Here is a 26,076-nt window from a genome sequence, read left to right as displayed (position 1 = left end):
CACGAAAGAAAAAAAACATCTTTTTTGCGCAATTTTTTTAAAGAATTTTTTGTCCAAAAGCTAACAAAGACCGGTGAAAGCCCGAAAAGCCAAAAAGAAAACATTTAAAAAGCCGAAAACGCATGCGAAAAAAAAACAAAGGGAGCGTCAAGAGTGCGACACGTGGTGGTGGCTGAAGTGGCGCGCTCTTAGCACACCCAAGTGACCCTTGGGGTGGCTCCCGAAAGAGCGCTCCTTCCTTAGTTGCTCCCGAGACGTTTGCGTTGCTAATTTACTTTCTTCGGTAGGAGCATCTATAGCCACAACTTGCAAAATTGGGCCCTGAAAGGTCCGTCCAAGGACAATGATTAGTTTCTTCCGAGACATTTGTGTTGCTAATTTACTTTCTTCGGTAGGAGCATCTATAGCCGCAACTTGCAAATTTGGGCCCTGAAAGGTCCGCCCGTAGACAATGATCTGGTGGACCTCAATTTTTTTTTCATTTGCAACCACAAATCATATTTCGAAAACAGCTAATACGTGCAAACACATCCACATCGATCATTTTGGATCTCTAGTCCGTGTTGGGCCGGCGGGGCTGTTATAAACATCAAATAAATTGCTCGTACTTAGGATTTTCAACCGTATTGGGCCGGTGGTTTATGACGTTTAGTCCCACCTCATCGCGTGAGGAGCTAGTCGACCGGCTTAAATAGCTGGGTCGTCCAGAAGCGATAAGTTCCAGGCATCAACGATAAATACTACACTATGACTGGAATAAATTCCATTAGTAGAGAGCAGTATAGGCAACTCTCCTTGGCAAGACAAAATACTACAGTACAAATTTGCGTTGTCTTTCAATTTCTCCTAATCTGATCATGCCCCTGAATTTCCTCTTTCATTCAGATGACTGAACTGAAGACAGATATTATGATGCTCCTTCCATGGAAATAGACAGAAAACTAACAGTAGCATCAGCGAAAGTACAAAGCTCACATTAGTTAAACCTTTATGCTGAAAAATCCATTCACCTGCATGTATACAACAAGAGTTGCAGGAATCAGGAAGCTGAGTTGGGAGAATCAGAAAAACAGAATTCAGAGTCACAGCCTCACAGGTGTGGTGCGGGGTCGAGTTGGGACGGCCTGCAGGTAGGCGGTAGGGATCAACCACGACAGAACCCACCGGCGGACGTGGCGTCCCGGCAAGCAGAGGACTGGAGCCCGCCGCCGCCGCCGAGCAGTCTGCTGAAAAATCATGGAGGGCAACGGGGATTCTGGTGGCCATCGCAGGTGGAAGCTTGGGGAATGACATGGCCACTGTTTTTCAACAGAATTTAACTAAGCCTTGCTTGGTTTTCCAACAGATAACTAATACACCAGAGACCACGCAGATCACTGGAAGAAGAGGATTCCTTTATGCACCAAATGGTTTAAGAATAAGACTGTTACCACATTTCAGTTCGAGGGCAGTGTTCCTTACTAATGCGATAGAGACGGCTTACTTTGCACAGGTTAATCAAAAGACAGGCCTACTTTATTTCAAAAAACAAAATAAAAATCTGAGGTCTACAGTTATGTGCATATTATGTTGGTCTAGACGTCTAGTGATTATAATGATTGACGAAGACAAATCTGTTCTTGGACATGTACGGTACGGCTGATGATGTTAGAAATCAGGACAGCTGATTTTCACCACATCGGTGTAGCAGATTGCAATAACAGAGTAAGATGTTAGAAATCAGGACAGCTGATTCTCACCACATCTTCTGATTGAATATCAGTTTAACAGTGTAAGATGACAGTTACAGTTTGCACAACAACAGACAAGTTTCAGAATGGCGAAAATAACAGAGATCGTTTGGGGAACCTCTAATCTTTTCATCACAACAACTCTGCGCTCCCGACTTTATTGAACAACTATGAACCACACCATTTGTTCCTAAATAGAAGACATTTTGGCAGTTCAATTTAAACTATCAAAACCTCTTGTGTTTGAAAACAGAGGTAGTAAATAATTAAATAATATAAATAAACAGCACAGATATAGATTTTTGCGGTAAACAAGATTGCACAATGAAAATTCAATACCGCACTACACACCAGAGCATGCATACAGCTCACACACTAACATGCACGCACATAACAGAATCCAGGTCTGGAGAGTACAAAAAATTAAAACCAAACACACAAGTCATAAGTACATCCAGAAGAGGCACACGAATTACACAAAACAGAAAGGATTCAGATACAATGAGGCGTGAGACTGAAAGAAGATGACAGGGCATCCCTACCGGCAGCTGCCTCTTTATTCAGGACGATAAATGAGTGGGGCAAACACTGACCGGAGCAAGTTTCCAGTTGATGGAGAGTAATCAATCACTTGCTCATGGAGGTGGAGGTAGCAACAGTAGCTCCATATTCTCGGTGTCCATGGCGTGGCTTGTGCTTAAACTCAGTATGGTTGGGGTGCTTTTCAAGTGCCTGTATCACTTGATCAGGGACGTAGTCACCATTGAGCTCGACACATTTCAACCTGGGAAGGCAGAGGACTCCAGAAATGGACTCCATTTTGGCAAAGGACCACACAATCGTCTCGAGCTTGGGAGCCGCTCCAGTGTCAAATGTAATGTTGGTGATGATGCCGTCATCGACGACCAAAGACTTTAGGATCTTGAACTCTTCATCTTTGAATGTGAGCCCGCTTCCGGCGTATGAATTACTCCGAAGCCTGAGGCAACGCAGAGCTCTAAGCTTGCCAAGGATGCGCATATAATCTTCCCCCAGGTAAGTCTCACTCAGTGTTATCTTGGTAAGTTGATCAAGCTCTGTAATCCAGATGAGAAGACCACTTCTGATGCCGTTAATGTTTAGGCTCTGAAGAAGTTTCGGAGGTGAGCCTAATGTGACCACCTCCTCTGCACCAAGAGTATCCTTAACTTTGGATGCTTGGTTGATCTGGATTGACAAGGAGCGTAGGCAACCGTGTAATTTTTCAATCTGTTGGAACAAAAGACCCAAGCCACCTTTACTACCACCAAGAATCACGCCTAGTTTCCTCAGCCGCAACAGATGACCAACATCAGTTAAATCATTAACACTGTCGGAAACATCAACATGGGATAGTGTCTCCAATTTTTCCATTCCTTTGATGCCTCTAGGAAGGCGCACTGCCATAAACAAATGCTGAGACCCATCGGAGGTGTTGCCTGGAGACCCTTTCGGGCCAGAAAGAAGATGCTTTAGCATTGGAAGCATGATTGATCTTGTGGCGAATGACTGTACCGCTGTGTGCCGGATGTCTAAGGTCTCCAGACACTGCAGCCTCTCGATTTGCTTGGGTAGTTCAGTGATATCAGTGTTTCTGAGGCTCAAGTACTTCAACAGTATTATTTTACAAATGCTCTTCAAATGCCGCTTCTTTAAGCCTCTGCAACCTTCTAGATCTAGCATCTTCATTAGCTGCCACTGAGATGACTTTGCCAAGTCTGGAAGAAATGCTACAATGCCATTACCATCAGCTGCTTCCATGGAACGGTTGGCGTGAGATGCTTGCGCCCCAGTTCTGCTGTGAACGGGAAGGTGGCGAGCCAAATCAGGTGGTAGGTCCGTGTCCACAAAGTTTACATCTCTAGCAATCCTGGTGATGACTTCATGCACAACACGATGCAATGTAAATGTCTTGATCTTTCCTCTGTCACTGATCTCTCCAGGTTGAATGAGACCCCGTGAGAGGAGTGCCTCGATACAGCAGTCAGCTTCATCTTCTGCACGATTCTGCCTTGACGTTATAAGGCCTTCAGCTATCCATCTTCTACACACGGTTGTTCTCCTAATGGGGTCACCTTCTTGGAAGATGGTTATGTACAACAAGCAGCTCCTGTACTTGGCAGGCAGGTCATTGTAGGAGATCTTCACCATTTGCTTTCCCACACTTTTGTTTGCGTCGCGACAACCCTCTAAGGTTTTTGTAAAGTGGCCTAACTGTGTTTTACCTCTTCTAGGGTTGACATACAGAAGATGTTGGAACATCTTCAGTGCAAAGACATCAGGCCAACATAATCTTAAAATATGTCCTATACCATATACATAACTTCCAGAACAATCAACAAGCTCCTTGGTTTTACTGTAGAAAGCACCTAATATAGTTTGTGGCTTGAGGATTTTATAGGGGGACTTCACTAAATCAGCATTCGGTGTGGTAATGACTATAGCGCTACCAGGGGAGCCTTGAGCAGTAACATGTAACAGAGCAGACCTTATGATGTTCCAATCTTCCGTGTTTTCGACATAGTGAAGAATGATCAAGAATCGTTTACCTTTGAGGAACCCCTCAAGTTTCTTGGTGAGTTGCATTTCCTCATCGTCCTCTTCATCACCCAGTGATGTTTCTGTACTCTTCTCCGCTTCCACCCTGGGCATGTCTTCTTGTTCAGCTGGAAGGGGCGCCACTTGCTCCAATATTTCCTGCAGTAATACGACCACAGATTCCAATTTGTAACGGCTGACCAAGGCTTTGCAACTAAATGAGCTGATTTCCTGCTCATACAGTTTTCTCATAATAAGAATTGTGAAACGGCGATCCACTGTCTCCAAATCTTGAAATAGAGAATATTCATCCCAGGTCATCAGGAATATCCTCGGGTGTGATTCCCTGTTTGCCAGCTCTTCAACAGGTCCTTCCTCACACAGCATTGACTTGATGTTATCATCGATGATTTTCTGCTCATAAGCCTCTTTGTCCTCCAACAACGAACAGTCGACAAGAAGAGCGTGTCTCCGAGCAGCTTCCTCCTCTGCTTCCGGTCCATGGGGCGCTTGGACATCACCGTCCATGAATATTGCATCCTCCTGGCCAGCAGCAGGTGGCACGGTGATGCCGTACCTCAGCTGCCTGTGGCCCACGTCATGTGCCTTGACCTTGAGCTCCCGGATCCGCGTCGCAATCCGGTGCCGCTCCGGAATGGTGCGGACATACCGGACGATGCGCCGCAAGTAGCCAAAGAAGCCAATGGCCTGGTGCCTAGCGTCTGTGACGCTATGGATGTAGAGCTCGACGTTGCCCTCGCAGTTGCGGGCGAGGCCGATGACTTGCTTCATCCAAGCGCGAACATGGCGGTCAAGGTGGTGAGCCTCAGCGAGGTGGAGGAGCACGCCGTTCATGCACTCCATCTCTTCCTTGATGAACTCCACGTCGCCATGGAGGCCGCCGAGCAGCCGTGCCTCGTCGACGAGGATGGTGGTGAGGCGGCCGAGGAGTGAGTCGAGAGCACCCTGGGCGTCCATCTTGCTTGATTTGGCGGATGTGGTGTGCACACCAGTGGAAGCGAAAAGCAAAGGAAATGAGAGACTTTGGATGGAAGTTGTGGTTGGGACTTGAGATTTGGGAGCTGCATAGCAGCAAGAGGCCTCTTTGCTGTATTCCAGTTGCAGACGTGCACGTCGACCAAAGAGGTTGCAGTTTCTCAAAAATAAAAGTAAAAAAATAAAAAGAAAAAAAAGGAGGTCGCGACTCCAACATGACTGACATTGTATTTGAATTTTTGCCCCATTTGCAGCCGGCCATTGAGTGCCTCTTCCAAAGCCCAAACGTTATTATCTGTCAGTTTAATCAACTCTGCAAGACTGCTGCGTCTCGAGCGCTGTATCACGTGCACACCTGCTGCGTCACGTGCACACCTGCAGTTAATTATCTCGATGCAAGACTGGCTATCTGTCAGTTCCAACGGTTAGAAAATGGCAATGACTGGTTAGCCAGATCTTGATGCCGTTGGCTCGCGTTCATAAGCATCAATCTCGCACTGTGGATCGTGCACATGGTCAAGCCCAGCTTCCTGTGACTCTGAGATTAGTTTAACTACGGTTATCTATGACCTTTTTTATTCTTTATATGCTGCAAGGATCGATGCGTATGCCGGGTGGAAGCCATTACGATTTCTACACGAAAGGCATAGGATTCTTCTCATTTTCACAGGAATGGCTGCATGAATTTCACTCGATAGGATTTCACGGGTTTCTGTTGAGAAAGAACATCACATTGTTCAACAGATGTAAAGTTATGAGTACATGGGTGTGATTAATTGGAAAAATAACCACAGAGCGTGAAATGGGGTTGCGTTGGTCGGTGTAGATTGAACAGCAAATTCGTCCGACAAAATGCACGGTTCGAGCTCTTGTGCATCTGAATTGATTCTCTATATATCAATGCGGTCTTGATAGCGGAAGGGTTTGACCAGAGGAGCTATGGTGCAGCGATCATCTGTGAGTTTGGGTGTGCACTGCACCACCTTTTCGTTCTGATCAAGAAGACAACTCTTTGTCCTCCATGTGACCGAAAAGATGCTCTTCGTCCACCAGGTGGCCGAATAGATGCTCTTTGCCCAGAGCGAGATCGAAGACAACCTCTTTGTCCTGAAGGAGAAGGAAGACGCGCTCTTCATCTTCGACAGGACCGACGGGGTGTTAGAATTTAATTATTTTTAAACAGGGATATAGTTTCAAGATTTTGTAGAAGAAATATTTTAAAAAAATCCTAGAAAAAGCTACCAACATAGTATTGTGTTAGTGATAGTTTTTCCTACAAACTTGATCGAACTTTGCATTGTTTGACTTGAGCCAAAAGCCCTTTGAGAATGGAGGGAGTACACCTCTTCCAACAAACATCTCGAGTTCTTTAATGTAGACAAATCTAGGGCAGGCAAGAGCACCTAGGCCTACCATGCCCCTACCACCACGGGCCACCGTTCACAAAGCTCAAGAATAAAATAAAATTGGAAGTACATTGTAAAGTCATCATATAACTAAGAACAAACTTGTTCACGGTTCATGACCCTGCTATATCTTACGTTCATAACTTGATATATAGTAAAATGTTTCCTCTGGATGTTTGTGGCCCTATGGCCCACAATTTTGAAAAATATTTTCTGATTTTTCACGTTTTATAACTCTGGGTCATGGTTTTACGGGGCTACTACATTGGCATGTTGTTAGATAATAGATATCAATTATCATTATTTTAGAAGTTTTCACACGGGCCACGTCTCCGTCTCACACTCTCACTGCGGAAGTTTGCCCTGCCTTTGTAGTGGGCCGACCCATTAGCTATTACGTTCGCTAGTTTATCCATGTGTTTGCTTCATTCTAAAAATGTTCACATAATTTGTAAGAAAGTTTGTACCAGTCAAAATTTTCTTCGTGACACTTAAAAAATGTTCACACATCTAAAAATTATCTCCATCATATTGTTAAAAAATGTTCACAAAACGTAATTTTTTTAAAACAAATTCACAACATAGAAATCCAATAAAAAACTCTTATAAACACCCAAAAAATGTTTGCATGTTTTACAAAAAAATGTTCATTAAATTTCTAAAAAAAATCAATGTGTGTTTATAAATGTTGATTAGGTATTAAAAATGTTCAAAGCATACTTCACAAATTTTCAATGTGTATTTGGAATTTTCTTAATGTACATTTAATTGACATGTATTTGAACAACGAAAAATATAAAACCAAAAACAAAAAAATGAAAAAAAAACGAAAAAATCGAAAGAAAACTAATGAAAACAAATAGAGAAAAACACAGACAAAAAAAATACATGGAACCTTTTCATAACTTGGCAGAAGGTCTTTTGTTTTAGCGATGGGCAGAAGGTCCTAGAACTGTTCTGTTGCGGTCTATAGAACCATCGCAAAACCACTCTTGTATAACAGCTATTGGGCTGGCCCATTCTGGTGAACTCGCATTCAAGACCTACAGAAAAGAACCTTCAACAGACTGGTTATTCGGATTCCGGTTAGAGCTGTCGTTTCGGTTAGGCTGCAGTAGCTACCGCTTCCGCCATCACCGGATAATTTTTGGTCCCCTCACCTTCGGCTGTCATCTTGGCACCGGGAGATTGCGGTCCTTGCATCTCCAACGGTTCTTTATTCTTCGTCATCGCCTCTCGTTCTTTTGACGGCGCCACGAGGTTAGAGAGTTTTCCATCCTCCCAGATCCGTTTATTTGGATCTAATGAGTCTATGTTGGTTTGTTAAATTTTTTGCTGGTTTGATTCTTTGTGGAGTTGAAATCTTTTATTGACATCATGGTGACTATATTGTGATCCGACAGCCTGCACTTCTACGAGACCATCCCCGGCCCAAGTGCGTTCATCGGTCAAGGACTTCCATCTTTTTGAATGGGCGACTCAAGGCGCTTTCAAAAACCATTAATGGTAATATTCATGCGGGTGAAAGAGTGACAACATTGTTGCTTCGGTCCAATTAGAACCCTCTTTACCAGTGGCGAAGCCAGGAGTTCAAAGTTGTGATGTCAATTTAAAGTTGTGATGTCAAATACATATGCTTGTATGAAATTTGTACTGAGTTTTGTTTGATGTCTACTAGTACATGCCAAAATGTTGTGTAGTTAATTGACTACACAACTAACCCCTGGCACCGCCACTGCTCTTTATCGAAGTCTTTGGAGTATTTCTTCTAGCAGAGATTGATACCACGAAGACTGTGTTTCGAAAATATTTAATTGTAATTCTTAGTCACATGATTTTTTTTACAGGGTAAGATTTCATTCATCAGAGGATAGAAACATCATTTATAATTAAGAATGAAATGAAATCAGGCGGGTCATTATCCCACACACACGAACTTCTCCTTCTGTATGCTTCTTTAGCTAAGGCGTTAGCAACCTGAATAGCTCCTCGATTGCATAGAACAAACTGTATCTGACCAAACTCATTGGCTATGTGAGCACCCTCGACGATAGTTGCTGATTGTGTTGCCAAGACACTAGAAGGGTCTTTAACCGCTTCTACCACCAACTGTCAGTGAGATTCAGATTCCAGTTTTGAGCATCCTTTATTAGCTCCGAGGTTCAGACCATTCCGGAGTGCTAATGACTCGGCCGTGGCTACATTTGAAACGTTCGGGATGAACCATATTGCCGCTGCTATGAAGTGTCTCCATGCATATCTAAGGATTGCTCCTGTTGCTCCAGCCATCTCCTCTGCAATAAAGGATGCATCTACATTAACTTTGAAGAAGTCATGCCTGGGTTTTCTCCATTTGTGTTGTTCTTTTTTCCACTCTATTTTTGTATCTGCTACACGCCAAAAGTTTGGGGTATCTTCACAGATGACTATTTTGGCACGTCATAGAACTCTTTGATTTGGGATCAATAAGTTTTCATTATTTGAGCGAACACGGATAGAATAATGTCGTGTATAACATTGGTAACCTTAATGAGCAAATTAAGATAGCAGCACTCTTCATATCTTGGTAGCATATGAAGACAAGAGCTGTGGACATCGTGATATGGAAAATCTGCTCATCATCTGCCACTCGTTTTGGTTTGTCTTGTTACAACATATCACGATGGCTTCCACACTTGATGCCGAACTATCTCGAGTCAGTCAAGATCAACGTTTTGGTTACCAAATCCCAAGAAAATACCGAGGGTGGGCGATAAATGCGGATACAACGGTTACCGTAAAATTCCGAGGAAAACCCGCTTGAATTTTTTAAACGTAATTTGAATTGAATTTTTTCTGAGCTCGGAATATATAAGTACTAGGCTCAATTATTTCACAAAGTCGCTGTTGGCGCAGTGGCAGGTTCTCTCTGCCCATCCTCAACGTATGCGAGGTCGTGGGTTCGATTCACCTACTGTGTTTTCTCGTGGGGTAGCGAGAAACGCGGATACTGGGCGGTATCCGAATTTTCCGCCCGGTACCCAAGACCCTCAAGATGCAGAAAATCACACTGTGTTGTCTATCAGCAAATTTCAGATGCGATTTCCAACTAGCAATTTCAGATGCGAGTCAGTCAAGATACAGAATTTGACACTGTTTTGTCTATCAACAATTTCAGATATGATTTCCAGCTAGAACCCGACCCGCCATTTAAATGACACGGCAGAAAATGAAGAAAGAGATAGAGAAATGTTTGTATTCAGCCGACTGATTTTGAAGGCCGCGTCGGCCGCCCGCTGCGCCGTCCGATTGACAAATTCGCTTGTTTGGTCGCGCGTGGTAGAAAGCGCATGAGCGGGCTGTGCATCTTTGCACTGCACGTGGTTAGTCCCCCACAACACTTTATCTTGATTGTTTTGGCTTTGCTCGTCCACACGAGTCGCTAGTGTTTGAAACTTTGAATGCAGGTAGCACATCATGCTTCCGTGTCCAACAGGGTAGACCACATGACCAGCCCACGGAGACTTTAGCGTAGGCTCCACATTGTCTAGCAATAGCATGGAAATGAACTGCTCTCTGCAGGCACAATGAAGTTCAGGCACAATAGTCAGGTTCAGAATTGCACATTGACGCGGAATGAAGTTCAGGGATACCCATACGGAAGCAGATGAGATGCATGGCACTGTCAACTATGCACCGCACTGCACTGCATTGTCATCCAAATGACATGTTTGCTACTAGTCCCACATATGAAAGCGTGAATATATTGGAAAATACCGAAAAAGGCTTCGCCCTGCTTTATAGATAAACCACCAGAACCAGACAACATCCACACAAAGCACATGTCCAAGTACAACAGACACCCCACACACACTAACGAAAAGTACGAAGGTTATGCTGAGGGAACAACTCAACAAGCCCAAACAAGAAAAAGGAAAAGACGCCTCAAGAGGGCGTAGCAGCAGGACCTTGGAAAATAAGGTTTAATTATCCATTCCGAGACCAAATCACAGAACCACGTAGATTCCTGCGGGTAGCAAGTACATACATGCAAGATTTTGGTTTGGCTTCGACGCAGTCAACAAGTTCAGAGTTAGTTACGGATTGTCGCAAAAAGAAGTTCATAGATGCCCACGGCATGCAAACACAAACTGAAGAAGTTGCATCCCAACACAAACATCTTGTCATATATACAAGTGCAGGCTCAGACCTGTCAAGCATGATGGAGATGCCCATCCTTACTGCCTTGAATGATTTTCGCTGACTGGAGCACATCATTTCCTGGCTAACAGGGAAGAGCCACATGACCAGTCGGCAGAGACTTGCACACACTAGTCATGGAAATCTTGGCCCAGTATAGTACAGCTAGTCAGTCAGCAGACCAATACATATTCAAAATGACAAAAACACTCTTCCCCGCAAGTGAAGGCACCCAACACCGGCATCTTTTTCCGGATCTCTTCTTCTCAATTGGCGGCTCGGTATCATCACTGAATGCTCCTACTGACTGGAGCACATCCTTTCCTGCGTAACAGGGATGAGCCGTGGGTGGCAGTGGCGGAGCTACAGCAGGGCCAAACATGGCCATGGCCCGCCCAGCCAAACAAGAGTTCAGTGTAGAGTGGAGCTAATTTTGGCCCCTGGGTGCAAATTTTCAGGCGCATATCTTAATCTAGCCCTTCTTTGACCCAGTGATGTGTGTGTAGCTCCGCCACTAGTGGGTGGTAGACCACACAACAGGCCCGCGGAGACTTGTTGACTTGTACAAACTACAAAGGAAATCTTGGTTCAGCAGAATACAGCTCTCCAGTCAGAGACACTTGGGAACTAGCCAGACCAGAATATCCATCTCCAAAATCACAAAACACTCTTCCCGGAGACCCCACGCTGCCCAGGCAACCTTTTCTCTTCCGGCGATCACATCGACGGCTCAGTATCATCAGGTGCGACCTTGTGATCTTGTATTAGTAATCTGCTAGTTCATCGCCAGTTTATGCTGGCTGCTGCATATCCCCTCTTCTTCCTAGTATTTACGACTGCAGCGTTGTTTCTCTCTACGGCGCAGCCCTTGAACTATCACATGGCCAGACCTTCGATGGTGTGGATCAACAACGCCCCCTCCTACTACTATGATTTACCTGTAGTGGACCCAATTGTCACTTGTTTTTTTACAACAAGCAGGCTTACCCCCCCCCCCCCCCCCCACACACACACACACACACTCCTTCGTGTTTTCCTTTAGTGCAACGTTCGTCACCTGATTCTCGCCAGCTCCACGCATGCAGTAGCATGTACCATGGGTCCCAGCTCTGGTGGCAACGGTCGATGAGCTCCTAATGTACCTTGCCTCAACCCTCAGTTGCCGGCTGCAGCAGACAAACTCGCCTGTTGTAGCAAAAAAAATTGCCGGTTCTAGCAAAAACTGTTCGCCGTCATTAATCCCAGCAAAAAAATGGCTCGCCCTGATTCCAGCAAAATTACTCGCCGATTGTAGCTTACTGTTGTGCCGGTTGCAGCATCTCGGCTCGTGCTTGAACCGTCGCCTCCAAATGTTGCTATGTGTTGCAGTTGCAGCCGACTGAGGTGAGAAAGCTGCAATCACACGTGGCAGGTGCTGGGTCCGGGCAGCAAAAAACTGCAATCACAAGTCGTTGATGCTGGAACCGAATTGCAGGAAAGCTGTGACGGGAGGGGTGTTTTGTACCGACCGACGGGAAGTTTTGCTACAACCATCCAAGTGCAGCGTTGGTGTTCTTGTAGTTCCAGCTCATGACGACCGTGGTTGTCATCTAGCCCCGTAAAGCCAGCAGTAGGCTGTGCCGTGTCGCCGATCGGGTCAGTGATACGGTCAGCCTCTCTGGCGGCACTTACTGCAGGAGGGGAGAGAGAGGCGAGGGTGGGGGTGCAGCGCTCTCCTGAGAAGAGTCCGGTGTGAGAGAGGAAGAAGGCGAGGTGGGTCAGGCTCATGGAGGGCCACCAAGTCAAGGAGCTCATGCCAAGCGGCAACCTCCGGCGGCCCAAATGGTCGCCGGAACGCGAGACGCCCTAAGTCAATAAGAGCCGACTCGACGGAGATCCTAGGTTCGACCGCTATGGAGAAGACGTCAGGGAACCGGGCCGCAAAAGGGAGATCCCCGGCCCAGTGGTCGAACCAAAAAAGCGTGGCCGAACCGATGCCAACCACGATGGATGTCCCAATGCGAAGGACCGGGAGGAGCTGAACAACAGACTGCCAAAACTGAGAGCCACCCATCCTAACGCAGAAAGCGAGGGGCTGGTCGCGCAGGTACTTGCGACGGATGATTTGCAGCCACAAGCCACCATCGCCGTTTGCAATGCGCCACAGCCAGCGAGTGAGGAGGGCCAGGTTCATGCGTTTGGAAGACATGATGCCGAGACCGCCCTGGTCACGGGGCTTGCAGATGTCCGGCCAACGGACCATGTGGTATTTCTGCTTCCCGCCCTCGCCAGCCCAAAAGAACCTAGCTTGGACAGAGCCAATCTCGTGGTGTAGCGTTTCGGGGAGGCTGTAGAAGCTCATGATGAATAGGAGAAGACTGGAGAGGGACGAGTTGATGAGGACCGTGTGGGCAGCCTTAGAGAGCCACCTGCCCTGCCATGGCTCAATGCGGTGTTGCAGCTTGTGGACCGCGGAACGGAGGTCGGCCACAGTAAGGCACAAGTCACTAATGGGGATCCCCAGATAAGAAGTAGGGAAGGTCCCCAACCGACAGTTCAGGCGGTTAGCAATACTCTGGCTCTCAGAGGGGGAGTAGCCCAAGACCATCACCTCGCTTTTAGCGAAGTTAATTTTGAGGCCCGACAAACGTTGGAAGCAGAGCAGGAGAAATTTGATGTTCGCGATCTCAGCCTCTGAGCCCTGCAACATAATGATGGTGTCATCGGCATATTGGAGGAGGGAGACACCCCCTCCCTCCACAAGGTGCGGGGTGATGCCGCGGATGTGACCTGCGGCCTTGGCTTTATCCAGGATAGAAACCAAGGCATCAACCACCATGTTGAACAGGAATGGAGAGAAGGGGTCACCCTGTCTAACCCCACAAAAGGTGGGGAAGTATGGGCCGATCTCTCCATTAATGTTTACCGCGGTGTGGCCGGATGACACCAACTGCATGACCCGGCGGACCCAACGATCATCGCTGCGGTTGTACCGCCCCCTTTGTTTATTTTCAGGGCTTGTTGAGCTGTGCCCTCAGCAGAACCCCTTATACTTCGTGTTGTGATACTCTGTGTGTGTGGGTGAACCTTGTTGTACTGTATGGCTCTGGTGGTTTGCTTTATTTATAAAGCGGGACGAAAGTCTTTTTCGGTAAGAAGGCGAGGTGGGGGTGAATCTGAGAGGAGCGTGTGGACGGTGAAAAGGAAGAAGAGATCGGAATCATTTACCTTTCAATTAGGACAAGACCAACCGCAATTAAGTCAGACGGTGAAAAAAAGACGAAGAATGGTTCAAGAAAACTGAGTTTATCACACTGGTTCCATGCGAAAGAAATTGCAGAAGATACATATGTACGTGCTGACATGAATTTTGTTGTTGAATGCTTCTGTGTTTAACAGGGATGAACGGTGAACCACATAACCAGCACACGGAAGCTTGCTGTCATCGCTGATGTACACTCCACAGTCCAGCTGCTAGCAAGCTAGCATGGGAATGCAAAAGAGCACAGCCAGTACAATGAACATATTCAACTAGTCAGACCAATCCATCTCTGAAAACCTCGGCGAGTCCATCCAGGCCATCATTTCTGGCCAAATATTGAGGTGCGAATCCATCCTGCTTCTATTCCGCAAGCCCATCCTGAGTTTGTTGCTGCCTTCTCGCAAGCTGGGAATGAAATTATTTTTCTTGATTATAATTGCAGTTTCCGCTAAAGCACCATGGGTCTTGCCGTTCTCTTCCTCCTCGTGCTCTCGGCTGCAGCACCCGTGCTCTTTGGGGCGCAAACCATGGGCGACAATTCCACATCCAAACCATCGAATGTTTGGATCAACAACAACGCTTACTTCGACAGCTCCAGGTACAGCCGCGACATCATCATCGCAAATCCACAGACTCACTCCGGCGTTGCAGCTTACTTCGCCGCAGGGTTCTTTTGTGTCCCCTCCTTGTCCCTATGCGACGGGTTCCTCTTTGGGGTAACGTTAGCATTTATGATCCGCAGGTAGTCTGGTCTGCCAACCGGGATCGCCCTGTTAGGGAGAATGCCACCCTTGAGTTTACCTCGGATGGAAATTTGGTCCTATGTGATGCTGATGGTAGCCATGTCTGGTCAAGCAACACATCAAACAGGTCTGTAGCCGGGATCATGATCACTGACATCGGTAATCTGGTGTTGTTTGACCACAAGAATGCAACCGTGTGGCAGTCATTCGATCATCCTACTGACACAATGGTTCCTGGACAGACACTTGTGGAAGGTATGAGGCTCACATCAAATACTTCTGCGACAAATACGACTGAGAATCAGTTCTATATCATGGTGCTCCCAAAAGGGTTATATGCTTATGTTGAATCCACACCACCACAAGTCTACTTTGAGTATACCACTGGCTATGAAAGTGAAGGAGAAGACTACATAGAAAATTATTCAAGAAATGTTACATTCACGAATGGAAACTTCACCCTTCGTTGGCTATTAGATGAAGAAGTATATAGTAGCAGTAATATTTCCCTGCCAACAGTTTACTCCCCACAATACATGAGATTAGATCTAGATGGACATCTAAGGCTGTATGATTGGTCTGGTTTCAGCTGGAATGTGGTTTCTGATGTACTGCAGGGAATAATGGATACTTGTGATTACCCAACTGCCTGCGGGGAGTATGGCTTATGCAACAAGGGGCAATGTACTTGTCCAGTTGATATTAATTCAAGTTCAAGCTACTTCAAATTGGTGGAAGAACGAAATCCAAATCGTGGTTGTTTCCCAATAACTCAAATCTCTTGCCAAGAAAAACGTCGGCATCGACTATTGACCCTTCCCTCCATTTCTTACTTTGATAGAACTATACAGTTGTGAACGCAACAAGCGTCGACGACTGTAAGAAAGCCTGCTTGAATAATTGCTCTTGCATGGCAGTTATGTTCAGAGATAGCAAATCTATATATGGATGACAAAGGTCTTCTCCTTACAATCAATGCAGCCTGGTTCCGACTCCACTGCCTACCTCAAGGTGCAGATTGATGAAAACAAAAAAAAGTCGATTTTAGGTGCTACACTTGGATCTGTTATTGCTGTTGTATTGCTTGCCATTATTGCTGGTCTTTATCTGAAGTGGAGGAAGAAAAACGGAGATAAAGATGAATTTGATTTCGATCAATTACCTGGAATGCCGATGAGGTATTAGTTTGAAAGGTTGAGCGAATGCACTGAAGGCTTCATTAACAAGCTCGGAGAAGGTGGGTTTGGGTCGGTTTTTGAAGGAAAATTAGGTGAAGAAAGTGTTGCAGTGAAACGTTTGGAAGGTACTAGGCAAGGAAAGAAAGAATTCTTGGCAGAGGTTGAGACTATTGGTAGCATTGAACACATTAATCTTGTTAGTTTGATTGGGTTTTGTGCAGAGAAGTCTGAGAGGCTTCTGGTATATGAATATATGTCAAGAGGGTCGCTAGATAGGTGGATCTATTACCGTCATAACAACAGTCCTCTTGATTGGTGCACCCGTTCTAGGATCATATTGGATATTGCCAAGGGCCTGTGTTATCTCCATGAGCAGTGCAAGCGGAAAATTGCTCATCTAGACATCAAACCACAAAATATTCTCTTGGATGACAACTTCAATGCCAAAGTGGCTGATTTTGGACTATGTAAATTAATAAATAGGGATCAAAGCAAGGTAGTTACCGTGATGAGAGGAACACCTGGATATCTGGCCCCTGAATGGTTGACATCGCGGATCACAGAAAAAGTTGATGTCTACAGCTTCGGAGTTGTTGTCATGGAAATAGTAAGTGGAAGAAAAAATATAGACCATTCTCAGCCGGAGGAGGAAGTTCAGCTTATAAATGTACTGCGGGAAAAAGCTCAAAATGACCAATTTGTTGATCTGGTTGACAAGCATAGTGATGATATGGTTTCACATCAGGAAGAAGTGATTCAAATGATGAAGCTTGCAATATGGTGCCTGCAAAATGACAGCATTCAAAGGCCTTCAATGTCAGTAGTGATCAAGGTATTGGAAGGTTCTATGAGTGTAGAAACTATCGATGCAAATTCAGTCACGCCTGTTCAACATAATGCTTCAACATGTTCAGTTCCACCACAAGCATATGTTGGAAATATGCCCTAGAGGCAATAATAGAATCATTATTATTATATTTCCTTGTTCATGATAATTGTCTTTATTCATGCTATAATTGTGTTATCCGGAAATCGTAATACATGTGTGAATAACAGACATCAACATGTCCCTAGTAAGCCTCTAGTTGACTAGCTCGTTGATCGACAGATAGTCATGGTTTCCTGACTATAGACATTGGATGTCATTGATAACGAGATCACATCATTAGGAGAATGATGTGATGGACAAGACCCAATCCTAAACATAGCATAAAGATCGTATAGTTCGTTTGCTAGAGTTTTTCCAATGTCAAGTATCTTTTCCTTAGACCATGAGATCGTGTAACTCCCGGATACCGTAGGAGTGCTTTGGGTATACCAAACGTCACAACGTAACTGGGTGACTATAAAGATAGACTATGGGTATCTCCGAAAGTGTCTGTTGGGTTGACATGGATCAATACTGGGATTTGTCACTCCGTATGACGGAGAGGTATCACTGGGCCCACTCGGTAATACATCATCATAATGAGCTCAAAGTGACCAAGTGTCTGGTCACGGGATCATGCATTACGGTACGAGTAAAGTGACTTGCCGGTAACGATATTGAACGAGGTATTGGGATACCGACGATCGAATCTCGGACAAGTAACATACCGATTGACAAAGGGAATTGTATACAGGGTTGCTTGAATCCTCGACATCGTGGTTCATCCGATGAGATCATCGAGGAGCATGTGGGAGCCAACATGGGTATCCAAATCCTGCTGTTGGTTATTGACCGGAGAGTCGTCTCTGTCATGTCTACATGTCTCCCGAACCCGTAGGGTCTACACACTTAAGGTTCGGTGACGCTAGGGTTGTAGGGATATGTATATGCAGTAACTCGAATGTTGTTCGGAGTCCCGGATGAGATCCCGGACGTCACAAGGAGTTCCGGAATGGTTCGGAGGTAAAGAATTATATATAGGAAGTGCTGTTTCGGCAATCGGGACAAGTTTCGGGGTCACCGGTATTGTACCGGGACCACCGGAAGGGTCTCGGGGGTCCACCGGGTGGGGCCACCTGCCCCGGGGGCCACATGGGCTGTAGGGGGTGCGCCTTGGCCTACATGGGCCAAGGGCACCAGCCCCAAGAGGCCCATGCGCCTAGGGTTGCAAGAAGGGAAGAGTCCCACAAGGGGAAGGCACCCTCTAGGTGCCTTGGGGGGGAGGGAATCCTCCCTTGGCCGCTGCCCCCCTAGGAGATTGGATCTCCTAGGGCCGCCCCCCCCCCCCCTTGGGCTCCCTATATATAGTGGGGGAAGGAGGGCCTTTCAACCACGCCTTTGGTGCCTCCCTCTCCCTATCCAATACCTCCTCCTCCTCCATAGAGCTTAGCGAAGCCCTACCGGAGTACTGCAGCTCCATCACCACCACGCCGTCGTGCTGCTGCTGGAGCCATCTTCCTCAACCTCTCCTCTCCCCTTGCTGGATCAAGAAGGAGGAGACGTTACGCTGACCGTACGTGTGTTAAACGCGGAGGTGCCGTCCGTTCGGCGCTAGGATCTCCGGTGATTTGGATCACGTCGTGTACGACTACCTCATCCCCGTTCTTTGAACGCTTCCGCTCGCGATCTACAAAGGCATGTAGATGCATCCGATTACTCGTTGCTAGATGAACTCATAGATGGATCTTGGTGAAACCGTAGAAATTTTTTTGTTTTCTGCACCGTTCCCCAACAACATCTGTATTATCTGGCCCAAGGTGAAATGAGTGGTTATGAGTAGAAATTATTCATCTTACGCACTCTAGCTTTTGTATCCTATTATATTTATACTTTGGAATTACGTTTGATATGGCACAAGAATAAACTTTTCAAGCCAATACAATGTTTGATTGTTCAATGAAGTTGTACCTCATAGTCTTATAGCTTTAAAGCTGGAAACTGGTTCTCTATGAAGAACTCCACGACAGCTTGTTCCTCACTTGGCCTGCCTAGGGGTAGGGGGTGCAGGCGCAAGTTATGCTCTACTAATTCAAACAGAAAAAAATATAACGTATTAGGATTCAGGACAAATGCAAGTATAAACTACTTACATGTCAGGAAAAAAACATCGAACCTTACTCACGCAAGCAATCCCCATCTGATGTGATGGGGCAGTACGACATGTAGTGCATGAAATAACAGAGAGTAGAGTTTGATAACTCTGATGGACTGAGTCAACAAGCTCCACAATTTTTCTCATGGTGCAAGGGAGCGTTCGCTCGAGACCAATAAGGTGATAATGAAGGTGATCCAAGAACCTGGCCAGTATCTAGGAAGTTGAGAACCCCTAACCCTGTCGTACTTATGAAGAATGATAAATACACACACTGAACTAAACTTCATTAACAGCGAGCAGAATAGTAAACTCTCCTTCACAAGGCACAATATAAATCGTGATGTATTGCACTGCCTCCTCTGTTTTCCCTTACCAGTTTTGTCAAATTTGACAACATGCAATTTTTCATCTGTGCTGTCAGGCGCAACAACATTATCTCCCTTCATTCATAAGAATGGCTACAGAACATGAAAGGAATGGTATATCCTACAAAATGGAGTCTGAATTAAACAAATGCGCCCAAGATGCTTTAATATTTAAGGCGTATCTGAAAAATGTTCAACCTGTGTTTGGAAAATGTTTAATATATATTTTAAAAAATTGACATGTAACTGAAAGAAGAAATAAAATAAGAAAACAAAAAATGAACAGAAAAAAGAAAAATAAATAAAATATTCCAACCTGATTTTAGTGAGCAAATTAAGATAGCAGCACTCTTCATATCTTGGTAGCATAAGAAGACAAGAGCTATGAACATCGTGAAATGGAAAATCTGCTCATTATCTACCACTCGTTTTGGTTCGTCTCAAGGTTTTGGATTCCGAATAGACGGATTTTCTCGCGCGCGGGGGGGGGGGGGGGGGGGGGGGGGGGGGGGCGAGATTCTCGGTTACCACGGTTACCGAAAAATACCAAATATATTTCGGACGGAATTTATTATTGAAGTACATGGTTACCACCACGCCACAGCTAACTCTGGTTATACTCTTGAGATGTAGCTCTATACTACTATAGATTGGAGGTAAAAATTAAAAAAAATCGGGATTTTTTGCTCGGGATATGCCTTTCTCGTGGGGCGGCGAGAATCTCGGTAACCGCGCGGTAACCATTTTTCTCGGGCGGTACCCAAAACCATAGAGTTTCCTGTGTGAACTTGCTGGGAACTCTCCCAAGTCCCGAGTCAGTCAAAATGCAGAAAATGACATTGTTTTGTCTATTAACAATTTCAGATGCGATTTCCAGCTAGCACATTTATATCGCACGGCGGAAAACAAAAAGAGAATATACCAATAGTGGAGTGCAGCTAGCACATCGCATGTTTCCGTGTCCAACAGGGAAGAGCGGCAAACCACATGACCCGCCCACGGAGACTTTGTCGCCGTAGGCTCCACACTGTGTAGCTAGCTATCAGCGTGGGATGCACTGGGCCACTACAATGAAGCTTTTGCACTAGCCAGTCAGGCCGATCCATCACCGAAAACCCCAAGACACGTCTCCCAGTTGCCGGCGAGGCCATCTTTTTCCGGCGATCACATCTTCTCCATACATTACATCAACATTCAGTTGCCACTTGGATTCATTGCATGCAACTCGGACAGAGCAAAACAAACAGTGAGTAACTCATTGGGGAAGCTCAAGTTCTGGAGTATGACATTTCGGTTCGCTGTTCTGTTCTCTGCAGCCACGTACAAAAATTCAGTTAGGTTCAGAGTCGCACATTGCCACGGAAAGAAGTTCAAGGATAACCCACAGAAGCGGATCGGATGCATGGCATTGTCAATTATGCACTGCACTGCATCGCCATCCAATTTTGGAAAATAAGGTTAAATTATCCAACCCAAAACAAAATCACAGAAGCAGGCAGACTCCTGGACGCAGGCAGGTACATGCAAGATTTTGGTTTGGCCTCGACGCATTCAGCAGGTTCGGAGTTAATTCGCCATTGCTGTAGAGAGAAGTTCAGAGATACCCACGGCATGCATGCAGACACAAATTAAACTGAAGTTATGAAGAAGCTGCATCACAATAGCACGTCCTTTCCTGCCTAACAAGGATGAGCCGTGGGTGATAGACCACACAACGAGCCCGCGGAGACTTGTTGACTTGCACACACTAGTGCTACACGCCACAAACTACCATGGAAATCTTGGGTCAGTAGACTACAGCTAGCCAGGCAGTGACGCTTGAGAACCAGCCAGATCAATCCATCTCCAAAATCACAAAACACTCTTCCCGGTGACCCAGCGCTGCCGAGGCCACCTTTTCTCTTCTGGCGATCACATCTTCTCCATCGGCGGCTCAGTATCATCAGGTGCGACCTTCATCTTGTGTTCTACTCTGCTAGTTCTTCATCCCCAGTTTATGCTGGCTGCTTTATATCTCCTCTTTTTCCTAGTACTTACAACTGTGCGGCGCTGTTTCCAGAGGCGGATCTGGAGCTAATGTTACCCTGATGCACTACTTAACCATGACGTAAAATTTTCAAGTAACAATGCACTAATAAAGATGTGTTTCACAACTTGTAACATGAATTGCCAAATATAATAGATATCAATTTATAAAAACAAAAGGCAATAGTCAAACTGCTTAATATAGTGCGGCAAAATTACTTGAAAAGGATGTCATGGATACCTAATTGCGAATGTGATGGTGCCTTTCTCTTGAGAAGAAACTTGTTCATATCATCTGCACAATTAAAATTACAAATGAGAAATCAAAATTGTTAAGCCAATGAAGCATACCTAATTACAACTTAAAACAATAGCTGATGCCCCATGTTTTGCCAAAACACATACATTTATATATATTTCAATATAAGGTTTAACTTTCCAGCCCCAATTTAATACATACAATTGCTGCGACCTATAAAGGTATATGGAAAAAACAACACAAAAAAGGATACCGAGCAGAATTCGAATCAAGTAATGACAGTAATCTAAACAAAAAATTCAAAAACATACTACTAATTAGCTAACAGAGGGGAAGAGAAATTCCAGCGTGCGTCGTGACCATGACTCGTGAGGGAGGTGTGGTCACGTTGGCGCTGCAGCCTGCACCATCAATAGTTGATCAGCAGCCTGCGGCCTGCCGGTTGCCGCCCACCCATCAGGAACGGATCGATTCGTTCGATCGATCGCCGCCGCTGCGCATCGATTTGCTCGCCTCGCTTGCTCGGGACAGAGTACAGGAGACGAGGAGACGGATCGAGATCTCTTTTTTAAGTGCAGAAAAATGTGGGATTGGGAAGATGGATCGCGAGTTTGTTACAGACTTACAGGAGATTAGGAGAAGGGAGATGGGTCGATTCATCTAACGCTAATCGCGTGTGCCGATGTGCGTGTGAAGGATCGAGCAAGTACGTTGGTAGTGGGCTGTTGGAAGCGAAGCCACGAGCCTCCTGCAGCCGCGCGGGCTGGTTTCATCGGACCTGTGGCACATTTGCTGGGCCACCCTGTTGCCTTGGGCCAAATGACTGTTAGTTAGCACTAAAAAATTTCTTGGACCCTGTAGCTTGTGCCACAGGGTTGGCCCATTGGGCTCCGCCCCTTCTCTCTACGGCTCAGCCCTTGAACTATTACACTATTACATGGCCAAACCTTCGATGGTGTGGATCAACAACGCCCCCTCCTACTACTATGATTTACCTGTAGTGGACCCAATTGTCACCTGCTTTTTACAAGAAGCAGCTTCCCCCCCCCCCCCCCCCCCCCCAGGGGCGGACCCAGGAAAATAATTGAGAGGGGGCAAAAATATATGGCCATATTCATAAACCAACAAGGCAAAACTAAAAATGCATATATAATCTCTTTATTATCCACATGGTAACCAAGTTCATTGAAAAGTGAAAGGAAACTCACCATTTGTCAATATAAAAATATCCTGTTATGAAGTTGCAAAAGAGCACATCGACACATTGTTCTAACACTGTAATCTGCAACCTGCAACAACAACGAAAAACATGATCAAAATTGAGGGGAAGTGCAAATGTTGAAAAAGGCTGGTATTAAAAAGGCAAGAGCTTTAGGAAGAGCATTACCTTCTGTTTCATCCCACAACGTTCTTTCACCGCATGAAAACATTCAACTATCACTTCATTTGGAATTTTTTGTTAACCGCATGTTCTTTCACCGCAATTCTTTTTCATTAAATCTTCACTAATTTTGTTACGTAGAGCATTCTTCACAATCTTCATAGCTGAGAAGCATCTCTCAATGGTTGCAGCTGCAACAGGCAAAGTAAGTGTTATAATCCTTTTCCTTTTAGATGGATCCCTATGAAGCTTTCCTGATCAACTAGTTCAGGCATCGTGGAAGTTGTTGATTTCTTGAAAAACCTCTCCATTAGCTGTCCTGTAATATATTAAGTGCCAAAATTCAAACATCAATAGAAAAAATTCTTTGAACTGATCTAATCACACAAATTGATAAATTATACACATGAGTTAACAAGACTAAGATGGTTTTTAACATAGAAGCAAAGTAATAACAAGTTTGAAGAAAAATGTTCTAGGGATTTACCTTGATGTCAACTGAAGTTAGGGAATTGCAGAACTGGAGAGATGAGAAATGAGATCACCGTCGCCGTCGCCGTGCCGGTGTGCCGCCGCCCGCCGGCCAGGAAAACGAGCAGCAAGGGACGGACTATGGGGAGTCGACGATTCACGATTGCCGGCGGCGCTGCAGCGAGCCGGTGACTGCGCTGCGGTTTGAGATTGAGGCGACAGGCGGGGGCTTTCGTTCCAGTCCCGTGCGGGGCTGATGCGTCCGTGTTTTTTCTTAGGTTTTTTTTTTTGAGAAATGTGTTTTTTCTTAGGTTGTGTATAAAAGGCAGGGTTCAGATTTACGACGCTACGGGCTATGGCCTTTTACTGGGCTGTTTTTTGTCTTAGGTTGTGTATACGTGTGTAGGCAGGGAAAAACCTATTTGACGCTCTCTGCATCAAAGTGTCGACCAGACGCACAGGGGCGCGATTGATTGGGCCGGGCCATCTACATATCTGGCAGTTCTGGTTTTGGGAACGTTCCAGAAGATTCCTAGCTAGTTCTAAAAAAAAAGAAGATTCCTAGCTGGTTTTCTAGGTTTTGGGATCCTTTCAGAAGAATCCTGAACCGTTTTCTTTTCCTTTTTTTCTGTTTATTTTCTAATTTTTCTGTTTCTCTTTCTTTTTTTCTCTTTCTTTTTCCTTTTTGTTTTTCCTGATTCCTTTTCCTTTTCTTCTTTTTTGTTTCTTATAGTTGTACAATTTCAAAATTGTTCCAAATATTCATCTTTTGTTTTCGTTTCCAATTTTCTTTCAGTATTTTCAAAATTGTTCGAAGCTTTAAAAAAATTTCGTGTAATACAAATGTTTTTTTTAATTTTAGAAAAATGATTTCCTTCTCAAAAAAATCGCTTAAAATCATAAGATTTCGAATTGTATGAGATTAAAATTTTTTTATGTATTTGAAAAGATGTACCCATTTTCAAGTTTACTCACCAATTTAAAAAATGTTTGCATTTTCAAAAAATGTTCCGGAATTGTTTTTTCTCGCGTTTTACAAAAAATGTTTGAAGTTATCGAAAAATGTTTCTATTTTCACTATTTTGTTCACATATACATAAAAGCTTCGGGATTTTCAAATTGTTCTCAGGTTCAAAATTTTGTTCTTCTTTCAAAAGTTGTACCTGTTTCCAAAATATGTTCATCAGTTTAAAAAATGTTTGCACTTTCCAAAAATGTGTCGTCATTTGAAAATTTGTTCATGTTTCACCAAAATGTTTGCATTTTCAATTTTTTGTTCACGTATACAAAAAAATCTTCATGATTTTCAAATTGTTCTCAAATTCAAAATTTTGTTCTGCATTCTAAAAGCTCTACCTGTTTTCAATTTTTTTCACCAATTTAAAAAATGTTTGTGTTTTCAAATCATTTTCTCCAATTTGGAAAATTATTCATGATTTACGAAAAAATGTTCGGTTAATTTATAAAATGTTTGCGTCATAGAAAATTGTTAGGATTTTCAAAAGATCTACAATTTTTTTAAGTTTTTGTACAAATTCATAAAATCTTCAGTAATTTAAAATTTATTCACAGTTTCGAAAGATGCTTGGAAATTTTATATTTTGTTCGCGTTTATCAAAAATTATTCTTAATTTCAAAAAATTGTTTACAGTTTTCTAGTAATGCTCAATTTACGCCGTTGTTTTTAGGTCATTGTCGTGGAGCCAAAGATTTACAACGAAGGCTCAGTGGCTGTGTTGGCTATTAAGATGCGTGCACACACGGCAGGTCTGCAGTTCGAATTGCAGCTCTGGTAATGCAGTTTTACATTTACGAATTTTTGCTGGCGTGAGTTTAATCTTAATGGGCCGGCCCTGTCGCGCGCATCCTGTGCGAAGGTACGTCTGTTTGACGCAGAATGCGTCAAATAGGTGCTCCCTGTAGGCAGGGTTCATATTTACGCTGCGGGCTGTGGCCTTTTACTGGGCTGTTTTTCTTATGATTGGGCTTTTACAATATCCAACAAATTAGGCTTAGTAGGGGCACTAATGAATCACGTACGCTCTTCTATGCGTTTTCCCTCACGTTAGGGTTTGTCGTCCTCTCGGCGGCGTTTCTCGTCGCGCGTTGAGATCTCCTCTTCCCGACCCCAACCTACCGTGATCCCGTGACTCGGATCGACCAAGGGGTGATCTTAGTATCGCTACCCGATCTTGGGCAGGGTTTCGACGGGCAGCTGGAGGATTAGGGTTAGGTCACAGCTCGGCGGAAAGTTCCATCGGGCTAGGGAACAAGACTATGGCATCCAAAGCTTCTGGTTCGAGGGATCCGGAAGACCTGGATGACGTGGAAGTTGATCAGGAATCGCTACCGCCGGAGGCTATGCGGTGGATGGCGATAGCTCGAGTCAATATTGACAGACCATACAGCCAGTTCTGGTTCTATAAAAACATGCGCGCGGCGTGGGATCTCGCCCAGAAGGTCAATATTCGCCCTCTTGAGGAGAATCTGTACACCCTCCAGTTTTCTTGCCTGGGGGACTGG

General features: G+C 44.8%; 1 protein-coding gene, 1 long non-coding RNA gene and 1 pseudogene across 2 annotated transcripts; 2 read left to right on the top strand and 1 right to left on the bottom strand.

Annotated features, from left to right (window-relative positions):
- Window positions 1-2,031: 2,031 nt before the first annotated feature.
- Window positions 2,032-5,375, bottom strand: LOC125515527 (disease resistance protein PIK6-NP-like). Its single transcript, XM_048681025.1, has one exon. The coding sequence runs from the start codon at window positions 5,262-5,264 to the stop codon at window positions 2,358-2,360; it is 2,907 nt and encodes a 968-aa protein (XP_048536982.1). The 5' UTR covers window positions 5,265-5,375; the 3' UTR covers window positions 2,032-2,357.
- Window positions 5,376-11,427: 6,052 nt separating this feature from the next.
- Window positions 11,428-17,018, top strand: LOC125515526 (annotated as a pseudogene).
- A 4,048-nt stretch (window positions 17,019-21,066) lies between these two features.
- Window positions 21,067-24,064, top strand: LOC125513070. The gene is made up of 3 exons (XR_007285651.1): window positions 21,067-21,363; window positions 23,224-23,287; window positions 23,601-24,064. It is a non-coding gene; the product is annotated as an uncharacterized LOC125513070 (long non-coding RNA).
- The last annotated feature ends 2,012 nt before the right edge of the window (window positions 24,065-26,076 follow it).

This window comes from Triticum urartu, chromosome 6 (assembly GCF_003073215.2).
Source record: "Triticum urartu cultivar G1812 chromosome 6, Tu2.1, whole genome shotgun sequence".
Classification (NCBI taxonomy): domain Eukaryota; kingdom Viridiplantae; phylum Streptophyta; class Magnoliopsida; order Poales; family Poaceae; genus Triticum; species Triticum urartu.
Note: the sequence above shows the minus strand (reverse complement) of the source record. Positions and strands in the feature narration are given on the sequence as shown.